At 43.5% G+C, this 17,544-nt stretch overlaps 1 protein-coding gene across 1 annotated transcript in view; it reads right to left on the reverse strand.

Annotated features, from left to right (window-relative positions):
• Positions 1 to 17,544, reverse strand: part of UBE4B (ubiquitination factor E4B) — a 121,823-nt gene that overhangs the window by 20,308 nt on the left and 83,971 nt on the right. The window contains exons 17-22 of the mRNA XM_052653490.1: positions 15,785 to 15,983; positions 14,510 to 14,648; positions 8,268 to 8,367; positions 6,478 to 6,605; positions 5,047 to 5,145; positions 4,101 to 4,336 (exon numbers count right to left, since the gene is read on the reverse strand). Coding sequence (XP_052509450.1) covers positions 4,101 to 4,336; positions 5,047 to 5,145; positions 6,478 to 6,605; positions 8,268 to 8,367; positions 14,510 to 14,648; positions 15,785 to 15,983 — 901 coding nt within the window. The remainder of the gene's footprint in view (positions 1 to 4,100; positions 4,337 to 5,046; positions 5,146 to 6,477; positions 6,606 to 8,267; positions 8,368 to 14,509; positions 14,649 to 15,784; positions 15,984 to 17,544) is intronic.

The following is a 17,544-nucleotide window of genomic DNA, read 5'->3' on the forward strand; positions in this document are numbered from 1 at the left end:
GACCTGACTGTGCTTCTTAAAAGGAACACCAGGCTGGCGACACTTCCCTGGCGGTCCAGCGGTTAAAACTTTACGCTTCCATTGCAGAAGCTGTGGGTTCAATCGCTGGTCGGGGGACTAAGATCCCATATGCCAAGTAGTGCAGTACCCACCCCACCCCCCAAAAGAAAACGTAGCACCAGGCCCTCCTCTCACACCCACTCTCTGTAAGTATCTTATTTATTGGTTCCACATCTGTTTTCACGCCAGAATGCCTAACTGGCAGTGACAGGGGTTTTGGCGTTCGCATGGCTAGGCCCAAGTGGCAACACGGGAGTTGATGTGTAGTAGCAGCTCCATGCGTATTTGCTGAGCTGGTGATTAAGTCTACTTGGGCTAACACTGTCTTTGCTGACTCAGATCAGCTTGGGAAAGGGAATGGTCTTGAAGTTGTCTTGGTTATCAGTGTTCTTCCTGGTTCTGAGTAGCCACGTTTTGAGTGCTAGTCCTTAAGTACCACCTTTGCTCTAGTACAAATAAAATACTCTTTTTTTCAAAACAGGTTTCCCTGGTGGCTCAGTGGTAGAGAATGTGCCTGCAATGTAAGAGATGTGGATTTGATCCGTGGGTCAGGACGATCCCCTAGAGTAGAAAATGGCATCTCACTCCAGTGGTCTTGCCTAGAAAATCCCACGGACAGAGGGTCTGGAGGGCTACAGTCCATGGCTGCTGCAAAGAGCTGGACACGGCTGAGCACACTCACACACATTCTGAAACTCAGTTTTATTTCTGGAACAAACATTTGACCTTAAGCACTATCTGAGCTAGACCCTCTCTGGGGTGTAAAAGAGGAGTGTGTTTCAGAGATCAAGCTCTAATTCATGTCTGAGAGCTGGCCGTGCTCAGGAGCCAGGACCTAAACCAGCAGGACTTAATGTGGATTTGCTGGACACGTGGGAGAGTGTCTGCCATGCCCGCTGTGGGCTCCCTAGGCGCCGGGCCCCGGGGAACAGGTGGAGCACCTGCGCTAATGCCCAACTGCTGAGGTCGCTGCCACTCACTGGCTGCTGCCCTTCAGTGAGCTTCTAGAGGCTTCTAAGCTTTAGTTTCCTCATTTGTAAGAGGGAGATATTTATAGCACCCATCTTGAGGACTGCTGTGGGGATTAAGTGAAAGGATCAGTAAATATTCAATAAGCAGTGGTTATTATTAGCACGGGTATCATCTTATCATCTACCCGTGATTACAGAGGTGGCCCAGGGCCAGAGGGCATGCTGGTTGGTGGCCGGGGAGAAAGGACACCCACCCATCCTCCCACTCCTGGAATCTTTATGGTGCCCCTCTGCCACCCCGCCCCCACCCTGGGCCTCACAGGCAGGAGGCCTAGCCCTGTCCTTTATCCCAAAGCCACAGTGACAAGCTCAGGGCACTGAGTACAAAATGCATTTAACTAAAATCTTTTTTGTCTTTTCAATACCAACAACACAAGTTTACTGTCGAATAATGAAGACATTAGATAACTTTTTAAAACAGAAAAATAAAACCACCCAGAATTTAACCATTCAAAAACAAACTCACTGTTAACATTTTGGTGCATATCTTCCCACACTTTTATCTGTAATATATATTTGTGTACCAAAAGGTGGTCACAGTTGACAAACTGTCCCATTAATGGCACTTTCTTTTTATTACTTAACCATTTAATATAACCAGCACTATTTTTTATGGCTCACATGGACCCACTGGATGGATAAATGATAATTTACTTAACTGACCTACCACTGGCAGGAATTTCTTTTTAATACTTTCACTATTTGTTGCTGCTGTTATTGTTTAGTCACTAAGTCCTGTCTCTTTGTGACCCCATGAACTGCAGCACACCAGGCTCTCCTGTCCTTCACTGTCTCCGAGAGTTTGCTCAGATTCAAGTCCACTGCGTCAGTGATGCTATCTAACCATTTCATCCTCTGCCACCTCCTTCTCCTTTCGCCTTCAATCTTACCCAGTAACAGGGCCTTTTCCACTGAGTCAGCTCTTCCCATCAGGTGGCCAAAGTATTGGACCTTCGGCTTCAGTGTCAGTCCTTCCACTGAGTATTCAGAGTTGATTTCCTTTTGGAAATCATTTGAGCAACCAGATTCCAATAACCCCAAGCCTTTTCCCTTGGTTCCCCCAGCCCCAGGGACAGAGAATGGCTGCTTCCCACAGATAATCTGTTACTCCAATGTTCCTTATTACTATTATTTTTTGGCTGTGCCCCACGGCATGTGGGATCTTAGTTCCCCAACCAGAGATTGAACCTGTGCTGCCCAAAGTGGAAGCGAAGAATCTTCTCCACTGGACCGCCAGGGAGGTCCCCAGATAGGAATACTAAAGTGCCTGGTGTGGATGGCCACTTTGCCATCCAGAAAGGCTTTACCAACCTACATTCTCAGTTTCACAGCATTGATTCTGCATACTAGTGACAGAAGGGCTGAAATAGGCTTTTGCAGATTAGTTTATTTTCCTAAAACCATTTTAACACTGGGTATTCAACTTTGATAGGTGAAAAGAGGTACCTCATCATGTTTGTTTGTTTGTTTGTTTGTTTGAAGAAATTTAGGATTACCTTCAATTCAATGAAGCCTGACCGGTGCAGGGTACCATATGAGGTCCCGTTCTGTAAACAGCTGATGCACCAATTGTACCTGAATGGCCCATGGTTCTCTCCTACCAGGGATAGGAGGTAACAGAAGGACAGGCAAACCAAGCAAGGGCCTTTTACCCAGGAGTGCTCTCTGCTGTTGCCAAGGTGAGCATGTTAACAAAACTTCAAGGGGCTTGTGGACTTCTTTAGGTTCAAGAGGATACAGGTAGATTAGGGAAGGAGAGAAATTTTCAAGAGGTGACACAAGGTAATAGTGACGAAGTGGAAGAAGACAGACAGACTCTTGAGCCTTAGAAGCAGAAAGAATTATGGGCACCATCTCAAAATAAGCAGGAGCAGGTCTTGATCAACTGAGAACGGATGGCTGTCACTGAACACAGAACTTTCAATCCCCTGCTGCCTCTGTGAACAGCAAGGGACTGTGCTCATGGAGGCTGGGGTTTCTTTCAAGAGCAAGGCGAGCATATTCTGCTAAATGAGTGCCCAGACCGTGCTAGGTTCAATAGAAGGTAAGAAGGCAGACAGCACACTTCTTTTCCTGAGAAATATACAACTGGAGAAAAACTGTCCCATCAGTACAATCATGTGCCTTTGGTAGAGAACAGGTGAATGCAGCCCACAGGTAACTAACTGGCTTTATGAAAATACATCTGCAGTTGAAAAGCCAAACTACGAATGGAAACTCAGAACATAGTGCAACCAGAAGAGGAAGACCTCCTTGCAGAGTGTCCGATACATTCTCACATCTTGTTCACCAGTGCTGCCCAGCACCTAGGACAGTGCCTGGCAAAGAGCAGACATTCGATAAATGTATAGAATTAGTGAATCAGTGAAGACTCCTGGAGATCCTCCTTCCGTTGGTTTGGGGGGGGTGGTAGGGGGAGGTCCCAAGAATAAGCATTTTTAACCAGCTCCCTGTTTCACCCACAGTTTTGAAACTCTGTTTGCAAAACTAATGTAAGTTAGAAACTAAAATGAACCGGGTGGGGCTCCCCTGGTGGTGGCTAGGAATTCACCACCAATGCAGGGGACATGGGTTTGAAACTACTGAAGTCCATGTGCCCTAGCCCCTCCACAACAAGGGGAGCCATTGTAACGAGAAGCCTGAGCACCGCAGTAAAGAGCAGCCCCCACTTGCTGCAATTAGAGAAAGCCCATGTGCAGCGATGAAGACCTAGCGCAGTCAAACATAAAACGAGTCAGGCAATTTCAGATAAAAACGTCAATTTGGTCTCAATGTAACCCCTCTACCTTTTTATAGATTCCACTGAATTATCAGTGACTGGTATGTGGTCAGTGTAATGTTTCCACAACTCGAGCAGAAAATAACCAACAGTTTTTGTACTGCTGACGGTAGATTAGTGGGTGATACTTCTATGTGGACACTAGGAGATTAGGTAGAAGGTTTAGAACAACTTCACCTGCTGGTTTTAGACAATCCTGCCCACCTGTATGTACACACCAGGAATATTACCTGTATAAAACTTCATCAGGGAAGGGACCAACAACTTGGTGGAGAGGGGATGGTTCTCGATCATTTCAAAAAACTTCTGGGTCCTTGGCTGAACAGCAGGGTTGGTCATGAACATGACTTCTACCAGTTTGGCCACCAGATATGGATTTCGGATGTAGTTCTGGTTACACAACATCACGACAAGGAACATCACAATATCCTGAGTGCAGGGCTCGTAAAGCACCTGAGGAGAGTATCTGAAGAGAGGCGAGAAGGACAGGCAGTGAAGCTTCGAGAGGCTCAACGTGGGTGGATGCTGGTGACTGGGTGAGGAAGGGGACAAGGTCGAGGAACCAGGTTGCTGAATTTCCTTTAACTTGTTGATTTTAAGGTGACTATTCACATTATAACTGGGTAGGATTTCAAACCCACTGTGTCTACTGGCCACAGCATGTTACATTAATTTACGTCTTAGAAAATAAACCAAAGCTACAATTAAATCATAATTTTACAAAAGATCTTCACAACCAAAAAGACTTAAAAAAACATTTTGATGGAGTTTTTATTTTTTCAGATTTCAAATACTACTTATAAACTCAACTTATTTCTTTGTAAGCTTTCTCTAATTTTACAGTTGAGAAAAATATTGGTACAAAATACAGATGTGGGTATTTCTGGCTTCGAATGTTCACTCAGATATTTATAAACTGTTTTCTCCTTCTGTTTCTCAGAAATGCATACTCAGTTATTAAAAATTCAACTCAATTTTCACAGAGTATATTATTACTAGCATTGTTAATCCTGCTTCTGTCTTGAGATATTATTGGAATTGGCTTGGTGCCACAGCTGGATTTATTTTTCCAGTCTCTGGGCAGCATTCAATGGCATCAAATGGAGGTTTGTAATACAATGTGTACATTAAATATAAATACATATCAGAAATATGTAATATGTGAATGGGACTTACTGTACAATAAAAAATAAAAATTCAGCAACATCTTCTACATAAAACTCAGGCAATGCTGCAAATACCTTGGGGACATCTGAATTTAAAGGCAGTGTTACACTGTCAAAGAGAGAAAAGTACAGGTTACCAAGTGAAACAGTGACACATCAAATTATGAGGATCAGAACACTACAATTACAATAAGTGGTTCATTCGGAAAAAGCTCTCATTTTATAAAACAACTAAATAAACAGTGCACAGGCAAAGAAACTGCAACCAGAAATGAACAGGGAATCATGAAGCTGGGGATGTAAAAGGTGGACATGAATGTTGTTCCTTTTCTTGGTTTCCTGTTAAGGTTAATGCAATAAATAAAACGTGAAGGAAATAAAAGTGTCATGTTTGGGCATTTTATGCAGCTCAAACTGTTTTAAGACAATACGGCTACACATTTATTTTTTTGCTTTTATATGTTTGAATTTCATCTTTAACACGGCACATAAATGCTTTCGCATTTAGAGGCAAAATGCAACTTTTGATTCTTTGGAAGCCATCTGCTTTATATATTCTTCTCTCTCTTCCACAATTCCTTATATGAATGATTGTAATCAATGCCATAATCTATACCTATATAGACTTTGAGGCTTCCCTGATGGCTCAGTGGTAAAGAACCCATCTGCAAATTCAGGAGACCTGGGTTTGATCCCTGGTTCGGGAAGATCCCCTAGAGAAGGAAATGGCAACCCACTCTAGTATTCTTGTCTGAGAAATCCCATGGACAGAGGAGCCTGGTGCGCTACAGTCCATGGAGTCACAAAAGAGTTAGACACGACTTAAGAGACTAAACAATAACGAATATAGATTCTGAGGACTGGCAGAACTGGTTTAGAATTCCAATTCTTACCATCGGGGACATTTTTACTTTAAATACTATTTTCCATTCCTGCAGCGGGCTTCAGCCAACCTCCCCAACATTGATGATCTGGAGATTTCATTATAACCGTAAAATTGTAACAAAGCAAACAAAAATGGCTGTATGGAGGAGCTGTCCAGGTGATGATAAAGAGATCCATGATGTTCTCGGTTCATTCTTGGAACTGACTAGGGATCTGGCTGGAAGCAGTGCTCGGGGGGACCCAATATCCTGTTAATCCCAATTTTTCACTTCCGATTCATAGATTTCCTTTTTTATCAAAGATTTTATAGCCAATTTTCAAAAAGCACTCTCTCAAAATTAACCTAAGAAGTGTTGACAGTCCTTCACTACTATAACTAATTTCAGAGAAAACAGCTATTAACATTACTACTTTCATAGTCTATCTAAGTACAATCTGGAAATGCATTCCTGATTACATTATCCCCCATCTTAGTTTTGGGTGTCAGCTCTGTAGAGCAATAAAGACAACACAGCCTGGATGAATAGAGACGGGGGAGGAAGACAGAGCAACTCACTCTGGGTAGGCAGGGTCCAGGAGGCGGAGCAGCAGCTGAATGAGAAGGCCGTAGAAGTTCAGACATCTTCTCAGAAAGCTCTCATCAAGCAAGCCAGCATCAGCACAGGCCTTGCATCGTACCAGTTTCTGTGGAAGCAGGTATGACCCCATTCATAGATTAGCTGGTGGCTAAGTTCCTATGTGTGGTCACAGGCAGGGCATGGGCGAGGAGATGGGAAATCTAGGCTCCAGGGAAGCGGTCCCCCACCTTTTGGGCACCAGGGACCAGTTTCGTGGAAGACAGTTTTTCCACAGAGTGGGATGTGGTGGGGTGGGGATGGTTTGGAGGTGATTCGAATGCATTACATTTATTTTGCACTTTAGGTTTATTATTACATCAGCTCCACCTAAGATTAGGCATTAGATACTGGAGGTTGGGGACCCCTGCTCTAGGGCTTTCAGAGCATTAGCATTAACAGGCTGTAAGATGCTGTTTGTGTCTCAAGAGCTTCCTCTGCTCTAAGAAGGTGTGCCATGTGAACCACTGGGCATAGTTTAGTGCTGAAAAGACTAAGTCATCACTGTCATATTTGAAAAACTTGACGAGAGAGACCCTTTGGAAGTCAGTGGTGGTTACTGAGAAGGAGCCTGACATATTCACATCTAAATTCCAGGTTAGTACTTATGCTCATCTTGGGCAAAATGCTCATCCACCAAGGGTTTAACACCCATCTCAGAGGATCGCTGTGAGTTTAAACATCCACGTGCACACACATTACATATAAATGTCAACAGTTTACAGACTTCTTGAAACCTCTCTCTGGAGTGCTTAAGGGGTCTATAGACCCCAGAAGAGAGGCCCTGGTTTATTCTGCTTCTCAAAGAGGTTTCTACTCCATTAGTAAATACAAGTGAAATTTTTAACTTGTACCAGAAATCTAAGTCAGGTAAAATTTCTACATATCATCCTACTGATCAACAGAAAACACAGACAGCTAACATTCAGCTTTGTAATCTGAGAAAAATGAGTACATTTGCTGTCTGTGCTTCCCTTGTACAACTTTAGCTACTGTTTGTTTTTAGCTATGTTTATAAGCTTCCTTATATGTTTATAAGGGCTTCCCACACAGCTCAGTCAGTAAATCATCTGCCTGCAATGCAGGAGACCTGGGTTCAATTCCTGGGTCAGGAAGATCCCCTGGAGAAGGAAATGGCACCCCACTCCAGTATTCTTGCCTGGAGAATCCCACGGACAGAGGAGCCTGGTGGGCTACAGTCTATAGGGTCGCAAGAGTCAGACACAACTTAGCAACTAAACCACCACCACCATGTTTATAAGCAGAAATCTTCCCGTCTACAGTTAGGTTCTATACAATGGATCATTTTCAATTCAACGAAGAATGAAGGGCAAAGGAAAGATAAGCTTTCCACTACCACAAATCCACTTTGTCAAACATGAAGATGCGTGACTGGACAAACTGGAGTGTGTGTGTATCTGGGTGTGGAGTCAGGGTTAATAGAAGGGGAACATCTTGCACGAGGTGAGGAAAGGGAGATGATGTTCAAGGATGATAAAACCTATTAAGAATTCATATCATTACTGGCACACGGCGTATGCACTTGCAGTCCTGAGATTTAAGTATACATAGAAACGATCAACAAGCATTTAAATGTACCATTTTTATCTTGAGGGAAAAGAATAATGAGGAAAAAATGAGGACATTAAACTGTTCATTCAAGGCTCATATTCTGGTGGGAAAATTCCTATTGTGAGGCTGATCCATAAATTACCCAGTTAACTATACAGACCTTAAGCTGAGTTTTGCAGCGTTTCAGCATCTCACGGTGTCTGGTTGCCAGTGGGGAGTCTTTCCATTGGCTTTCATTATTTTTCAGATCTTCCACAGTTCTGAAATTAAAGACTAACAGTTAAATGAAAGAAGACACACAGATCCATCATCCATCGTATCTATTTATGTTCACAATTTCACTGACTCTCAGACACATATCCCCTCTCGCCGCCCACACTACATAAGCATCACCAAAACCGATGGGAAGTTATGGTTATGTTGGTAGCATTCATCTTTTTTATTGGTTCCCAACGTAATATCTTAAAGTGCATGGCATTTTAGATTTGGTGAAATAAAGTAATTATTACTTTTGGAAAGAAATATTCTTGTTTTTCTGGGAGGGAGAAAATGAAGTCTCCAGAAAATTCAAGATTATGATGCCTACTCAATTACCCAAAGCAAAAGACAACTCGACTAGGCATTTTTCCCTCCGCCTGGAATGTTCTTCTCTAAGGTTATCTCTGTGACTTACTCCTTCACGCTCTTCAAGGTGTCTCCTCAAATATCACCTGTCATTGAGGAAGAGCCTTCCCTGATCATGGAATACGCTGCATATTTTAAAGGCTGGCTCACTTAACACATTTCAACCCATTCTATCAAAACATTATGTAGAAAACTACACAACGATACATACACATTTTCGTATCATTGATACACATATATTTTTTTAATGTGTGGTTGCTCTGGGCCTTCGTTGCTGCAAGTGGGCTTTACTCTAGTTGTGGCGAGCAGGGGCTGCTCTCTAGCTGCAGTGCGTAACTTCTCATTTCGGTAACTTCTCTTGTTGAGGAGCACAGGCTCTAGAGCACGTGGGCTTCAGCAGTTGTGGCAAACCGGCTTAGTTCCTCTACGGCATATGGAATCTTCCTCTGCCCCCTGCACTGGCAGGTGGATTCTTATCCACCGTACCACCAGGGAAGTCCAGTGATATATTTTTCAAAAGTATATTTATTTCCCAGACTCCCTTGTGGCCAGTACTTCTGCACATGTCCTAGCTCCTACCAAGAGGTGAGCCCTCATTGGAGGTGGAAGTACACACAGTGAAGTGACAGCCACATGGGTCTTCTGGAAGCACAGTGTAGAAGGGTTTTAGCTGAAATGCTGGCAGAGTCTAAAGTTTGAAGCAGCTTCCTGGCAGGCCCGGTTCAAAGGAGAGCTCTGGGAGTCCTCTTTTCCAGGCCTCCTTCAATACACCAGGTAACAGCCTTTAATAACCCTCTTTCTGCTAACCTCAGCTAAAGCGGATTCCTTTGTCTACAGCTGGAACATGACAACGGCAGACAGAGTAACGTGCTAGTGCCCCTGCCCCCCAGCTTCCCAACCACCATGACCAAGATGTCACAGCTCAATCCCAAGGACCTGCGAATATGTTGCCTTACATGGCAGAAGGAACCCTGCAAATATGATTAAGGGTTTGGACTTCGAGATGAGGAGCTTATCTTGGATTGTCTGGGCAGGTCCCATGTCGACAAAGGGTCTGAGTGAAGAGAAGGAGAGGGAGTCAGAGAAGAGGGAGAAGAGGAGAGGTGACCAGTGAAGTAGAGGCTGGAGAGGGAGCAGGCTGAAGAGGCTCCTGTGGCCTGTGAAAATGGAGGAAGGGGCTGTGGGCCAAGGGGTCTCCAGCAGCTAGACAAGGCAAAAACAAAAGAGAGATTCTTCCCTAAAGCCTCAGAAGGAATGCAACCTCAGTTTTAGGACTTCTGATCCCCAAAACCCTAAGAAAGAGGGTTATTTGTTATTTTAACACATGAAGGTCATGATAATCTGCCAGAGCAACAAAAAGAAGCTAACATAATAACCTGTATGACTGTTGGCAGGACGAGGTTACAGATAACAGACCCTCAAGGAAAACAGGCGCTGGGATTACCAGTTCTTCAACTGGGCTGCTTTCAAAGTGGTAAAGATTCAGTGAGCATTTGAGGACATAACACTGGAAGCCCAAGATTCTCGGTGGAAAAACAGCTGCATGAACAATCGCTACTGATTTCTGGGAATGAAGAGATGGAGTGGCTATGTGTGAAGACACTGGAGCATTCACACGAGGAAACTATAGGTTCCAGGTTTTAAGATCTCACCTCAAGGAAAAGCTAGTGAGTCAGGGCGTTTCCAGGATGACCATAAAGAAGCAGAGTCTGGTCCATACAGAGCACCAGATTAGAACACAGACTGCATCCATAACCTCACTGGATCTCTTATCTGAACATCAGAGGGAAGGCCGGGATTCCAAGAATTCAAGCGGAGGGGTTCTGGAGACTCCAAGCACCCACCCCCACCTAAGTCCCCTGAGCCGTGTTTGAGAGCAGCGGCAGCTCCTGTGGTGACTGTAGCTGAGGTGGTCACACTGCAGGATGATGCCAGTTTCCCTAAGGTCCCAACCCACCATACTTCATTGCTTCCACCACAGCTGGAATGAGATCACTGTCCTTAAGAGCCAATTACAGTTATGTTAGAAGAAAAAAAAAAGCAGACTTGCTAATATGTTATATTAGCTTCCTGCTGCTGCTCTAACAAATTATCACAAACTTACTGGCTTGAGACAACACAAGTATAGCCTTAGGATTCCAGAGGCCAGAAATCTCCAGTGGGTCAGCAGACATACATTACTTCTGGGGGCCCTAGGGGCGAGTGCTTCCTTGCTCTTTCCAGCCTCCAGAGGGGGTGCGCATTCTTTGGCTTGTGGACCCACACCGCTCTTATGTCTGCTTCTGTCATCACATCTCCTTTCTCACTCTGATCCCCCCTTGCCTCCGTCTTAAAAGGACCCTTGTGATATAATGGGTCCACCCAGATAATCCAGGAAAATCTCCCTGTCTCAAGATCTCACATTCAATCACATCTGAAAAGTCTCCTTTACCATGCAAGGTGACACAGTCTCAGGTTCTGGGGGAACAGGATGTCAACACCTTTGTGTGCTCAGTCACACAGTCATGTCTGACTCTTCGTGACCCGATGGACTATAGCCCAACAGGCTCCTCTGTCCATGGGATTTTCAGACAAGACTACCAGAGTAGGTTTACGTTTCCTACTGCAGAGGATCTTTATGACCCAGGGATCAAATCCGTGTCTTCATCTCCTGCATTGGCAGGCAAATTCTTTGCCACTAGCACCACCTGGGAAGCCCAGTGAAAATCTTTAGGACACTATTATTCTACTACTACATATGCAGAAACAGAAATTCAGCAGTTAGTGGGGAATAGTTCTGAAGATCCTTGATCAGCAATAGAGTATCATGCTAACAAACTCCTATGTGGGGATAAATTCATCGACATGAATACAACTCCCAGAGGCTCTGGATTCAGTCTTATTCTGGGTAACCAGGACAGGCTCTGTGCGCCCAGCTGGTTGTCTAAAACCTAGAATTCACAGTGACCTCTGCTAAATGAAGTTGTCAAGAATTCCTTGAGATAATTCAGAGGAAGGAGTTAAAAATATAAGAAGATGGGAATATCAAAGTAGATTTACTATATATGACTAGCTCAGAAAACCGCCCTCTCAAAACACACACATGCCCTAACCATGTCCTGGAAGACACTTCTTGTATCACAGCACTGAAAAATACACAGGTAAGGGAAACACCAACATCTGAAAGGCACTCACTCTCCCTGTAAGCTGGGAGTGCAGGTGGCAGATAGGGTCACTGAAAATGTATCCTCCCGAGTCGGTGAGAATGGTGGGAAGTGGGACCACAGGATACCATCCATTCCAGGATGAAGGAACAGACATAACACAGTTTGAAATTTTTATAAGTCTCTCAATAACTGATATTATAAGCTGATAAAAGCAGCAGACATACGGAAAATTTGAACAAAACATAAACAAATGACTCAATTGATATATGTAAAACACTGCAACAAATGACACAGAAAGTGAGTTTTCTTCTTTTTACTTTTATTATCTTGACTGTGGAATCTTAGTTCGCTGACCAGACCAGGGATTGAACCCGGGCCCTTGGCAGTGAGAGTGAGTCATCCTGACCACTGAATTGCCAGGGAATTCCTGCAAGTTCTTTTCTTCTATGGAACTCTTGCTAATTTAAATGTTGGCTATAAAGTAGATATCAATAAAGTACAAAGTACACAGAGGAAATCAGCTAGAAATCAATAACAAGAGATAAAGGAACAAATAGTCCAGGAATCTGAAACTTAAAAAAAAGCTATCTTTATATAATCCACATGTCAAGATACTATGAACAACTTAATGCCTAAGCGTTTTGAAACTTTTAGATACCACGGGAAAACTGACGCAAGATGACATGAAAATCTATACAGTCTTATATCTATTAACAATAAAATACCTAACTTAGAAGACTTCCCACAAAGAAAGCTCTAAGCCCAGATAGCTTCATCAATGCTTCCAAACGTTAAAGAAAAAAATAATTATTATACAATAAACACCTCAAAAAATACAAAAAGAGGGAATATTTCAGAATTCATTCTACATGGCAAGCATAAGGTTGATAAAAAAAAAATTGAGAAGGACTCACTTTTGGGCTTCCCTGGTGGTTCAGATGGTAAAGAGTCTGCCTGCGGTATAAGAGACCCAGGTTCGATCCCTGGGTCGGGAAGATCCCCTGGAGAAGGAAATGGCAACCCACTCCAGTATTCTTGCCTAGAGAATTCCAAGGACAGAGGAGCCTGGTGGGCTACAGTCCATGGGGTTGCAAAGAGCTGGACATGACTGAGAGACTTCACTTAATTCTTAGTAAGAAATAAAGTCATAGGTCAATCTTCTTTTTGAATATAGGCTCAAAACCCCTAAACAGAATATTAGCAACTGAATATCCAATGAAATATAAAAGCAGTAACACAGAGTTGAGTTTTTTCCCAAGAATGTAAGATTGGTTTGATATCAGAAAACCAACTGATATAATTAAACCACATGAATAAAATAAAGGGGGAAAAAAATCTGACCTCCTCACAGAGATGGAAAATGCATTTAATAAAAATCAACTCCAGTTAAGAACAAAAAACTTTTAGAAAGCCACAAAATAAAAGGGAATTTCTTGAATCTGGTAACAGAAGATGTCCAAAAAACTTCCCCCATTAACTTGAATAAACAATTTCAAGAAAGCTATCAATATTTCTACTCAAGGCTGTAGTAGAAACTGTAGCCAGGGCAGTGAGGCAGGAAAAAGAAAAGAAAGGACTTCCCTGGTGGTACAGTGGATGAGAATCCACCTGTCAATGCAGGGGACATGGTTTGATCCCTGGTCCAAGAAGCCTGGAAGATTCCACATGCCTCGGAGCAACTAAGCCCATGAGCCACAATTACTGAGCCTGTGCTCTAGAGTCCAGGAGCTGCAATTACTGAGCCCATGTGCTGCAACCGCTGAAGCCTGTGAGCCTAGAGCCTGTGCTCCACAAGAAAAGCCGCTGCAAGGAGAAGCCTACACGTGACAACAGAGTAGACTCTACTAGCTGCAACTACAGAAAGCCCACGTGTAGCATGACATCAGCAGTCATCATGTACAGACAGCATGATTATGTGTCGGGAAAAAACACTTTAGAAAGCTACCAGTAATGACCAGAATTAGTAAGTGATTAATTCTACTTTAACTCAAGGCAGATACAGATACTACTACAGCACTCCTGGACTAAACAAACGTTGGAAGTGGCTGCTCCATTATTATTACAGATGATCTGTTCAAAAAAATGTCTGCCTCCTGTTCCTATGGCTTTGGTTTGTTCGCAGGTGTTGATCCATGGAGAGAAATGCTCAGATTAAGAAAAATAACAATGGTGTTAATGAAAGGGAAATTGAGGCTACTATCTGGCCATTTTGGACTTCTTATGCCACAGGACAACATGCAACAAAAAAGTGAATTACAATGTTGGTATGAGTAAATGATCTTGTTCATTAAGGGAAACCAGAATTACTGTTTCACAGTCCTGGGAAAGAAGGGTATGTCTAGGACTGAAGAGATCCTTTAAAGTGTCTTCTGATAATAAGGTGCCCATTAGAAAAAGTTCACAGAAGTCTCAACCACATTCCAAGGGTTGGGAACTCTAAGAAATCTGTCTGGGTCACTTAACTTGTAAAGAACTCTGGCCAACCAAGGACCATGGATGTGGTAGCAGAGACAGATGGTGTACTGTAACATACACGCCCCTCACATTCAAGTCTGCTGGCCACAAGGAACTGCGTGCTTGTGAGAACGAGTGGTGACTCAGGCAGCCTCAGGACATGGCATCACACACATACCTATTGAGCTCCCGGATGGCCCGCAGTCTGCGGATGTAGCGACGGCAGCTGGGCAGAATTGAGAGGTGGTGGGCGTGCAGGGTGAGAAAGAAGCATTCCGTAGGGAATTTCGGCTCAGAAAATGGAGGCTGATCTCCATCTAGGAAAAAGCACAAAATCCCAGCAATAATATCTATCATATGACTGTATTAGCGAAGAGTGCAATTAAGAGGACAAAATTACCCTTGAATTTTCAAGAAGTTTCAGGACACTTAAAAATTAGACAGTATTATTTTAAGAGAAACAGATTTCCTGTGAGCTGCATTTAATGGTCCTGTACTCTGCTCCATTTGATTAAATGTTTACACAGATGGACACTAATGATCTTTTGTGATGTGTCTTCCTGGTGTTTTTTATATAAACATTTCTATTATTCAAACATCACTGTTATGGGAGGGAGGTTCAAGAGGGAGGGGTCATATGTATACCTATGGCTGACTCTTGCTGATGTTTGACAGAAAACAACCAAATTCTGTAAAGCAATTATCCTTCAATTAAAAAATATATAAAATTAAAAAAACACATCATTGTTAAACCTCAAAACGGTACTAAATCACGTAAATAAGTCAGTGTTGGACTTATTTAGGCAGATTTTTTCCCTCTACTCAGGAATCACTTTCAAACCCAGTATCTGGCAACATAAAATATGCTACCCATTTCTCTCGCATTTCTACTTTTCTGTTTTCTAAATTTCTGTTTCCCTAAAGAGTGAGCATGCTCTCTTTACTAGTGACAGGTATGAGAAACTGCAGCCGAACTAAACACCTGGAAGGAAGAGCTCAGATCAGGGAGTGTGCTACAGTAAGGAGAGCCCAAAGCTCAGCTCGGAACACTTGAGCAGCGGCTGCAATTTGCTGACTGACAGCCTAGGTGAGCTGGGCACCTTCTGGAACCTCAGTCTCCTTGTATGTAACTTGTATGGAATAGCAGAGTTGCTATTCAGATATTAAAGTTCTCTGCCTGATAATCCTGTAACAGCAGTTTTAGGGGGACAGGAGTCAATGAAAACTGACCCTAAGAATGGAGAACAGGAGCAATGGCAAGAGGGAGTTAGCGGTTGCAGGGAGTTGGGAGGTGACAGACAGGGACGCTCTAGCAGGTGTCAGACTCAAACTGTGGAATGCTGCTGAGTCCAAATGGATCCTTGGATGTGTAATCTATTCTACGTTTTTTTTTAAACTAAAAGAAAACAGAAGGGTGATGTTTCCATGACCTAACAGTGAACACATCACTCACAAAGTTCAGCCAGCCAGTCATTCACGTCTTCCATCGTTGCATTCACTCTGGTCTCGTCGTTGGGAAGCGTGATCCGACACCTTGGGTGGAAAATGTACGTGGGGTCGACTGTCTCTAACTTGATCTTTGTACTAAGTTGCTGCAGTACCCAAAGGAAATTCAGCATGAATCCGTCCGTTGACACCAACCTATCGTCTGTCTGTGAAACAGAAAGTACCGAACAGTCACGACGTGAACAGGAATTCTGGCACAATTTTATAAGAAACAAGAGCAGATTTTCATCCTGAAGTCAGTGAGGGGACACCCATGTTGTCACAGAGCTCTGCTGGTAGGTGCGATTTGTTGAGTGTTAATCCCACGGACAGAGGAGCCTGGCAGGCTAGAGTCTATGAGGTCACAAGAGCTGGACATGACTGAGTGACTAACCACACAGCACAGCTGTATGTGAAGGGGTGTCCTCCACTGAATCTCCACAACAGCCCTCAGAACTGAGTGATATATTATTCACATTTTAGGGGAAGAAACGAAGGGTCAGAAAATTTATATGATTTACCCAAGATCCTCAAAATCAGTAAAGAGAAACACAATAAATGTTGTCTCCTTTCTCTTCTTTATTCTTCTCAAAAGCATCAGAGCTAGTTTTACTATGACCACTAGACAAACAGCTTCTCGGGCTGACAGTGTTAGTGCAATCCTGCTTCATGAATACAGCACTTCTAATAATGATAGTTAACATCCGTGGAGTGTTCATGATACACTGGGTGCAATTCTAACAGCTTCATATACACTAAGTCCATGAGTCAGTACTGTTACTATCCTCCCTTGGCAATGAGGGAATAGGGGCACAGAGGACCACTGTCCCACTGCGGGCTGATGATGGAGCCCCAGCTGGAAATCAAGGTGGTCTAATGCCAGGTCCACGCTCCTCTCTGTTTTTCCTTCTGAGTAGAAATGTCAGGTTGCTCATGAATAAAACAGCAAGGATGTCCTTTTAACTTCTCCACTCTGGTGAAGTGGTCTCAGTCACCAGTCCCTCATCAGGAACTGTGTCCTTACACTGGGTCTCCTGGGACTGGCTCCTGTACCCTGTCCTACGTCAGCCCACTCTCCAGGCAGCAGCCTTGACGGCTTCCTTCCCAAAGATCCTCCTTGGTACGGTGGCCCGCCCCTCCAGCCCATGACTCCCTAGCTTCTTTCCTATTCACTATCCTTCGGTCACAAAAGCCTGAAAGTGGGAGCTCATTCTAAAGTTGATTCATTCCTACCTTCATGCATCACCCAAATCTCGAAAGCTCTTTCCTCAGCCTTGTGGATGGCCAGCTCTTTCTATTTTTAAAACTTAATCTGCATGCAGGATTTTTAAAAAATTAATTTCATCTTTTGGCCACTACTTCCAGCATATGGGCTCTCAGTTCCCCAACCAGGGATAGGGTTTGAACCTGCACCCCCTGTAATGCAAGCATGGAGTCTTAACCACTAAGATGTCAGGGAAGAAGTCCTCGATGGCTCTTCTTTCTCAGCCAAGTATTTAATCAAATGTCTCCTCCTTGGACACTCCCGTGCCTTCCTTCTGGTGCCCCGACAGATACTTTCAAGTCTTCTAGCTTCCTTTATTGGCTTCATAGATTCCACAACAGTCTGAAATTATATATTTACATGTCTATTCACTGACCCTATAGAACATAAGCTCCATGAAAGCAGGAAGCTTGTCTCTCTGTATCTCCATTTCCTAGAACAAGGCTGGGTGGGAACTGAATGAG

This window comes from Budorcas taxicolor, chromosome 16 (assembly GCF_023091745.1).
Source record: "Budorcas taxicolor isolate Tak-1 chromosome 16, Takin1.1, whole genome shotgun sequence".
Taxonomy (NCBI): domain Eukaryota; kingdom Metazoa; phylum Chordata; class Mammalia; order Artiodactyla; family Bovidae; genus Budorcas; species Budorcas taxicolor.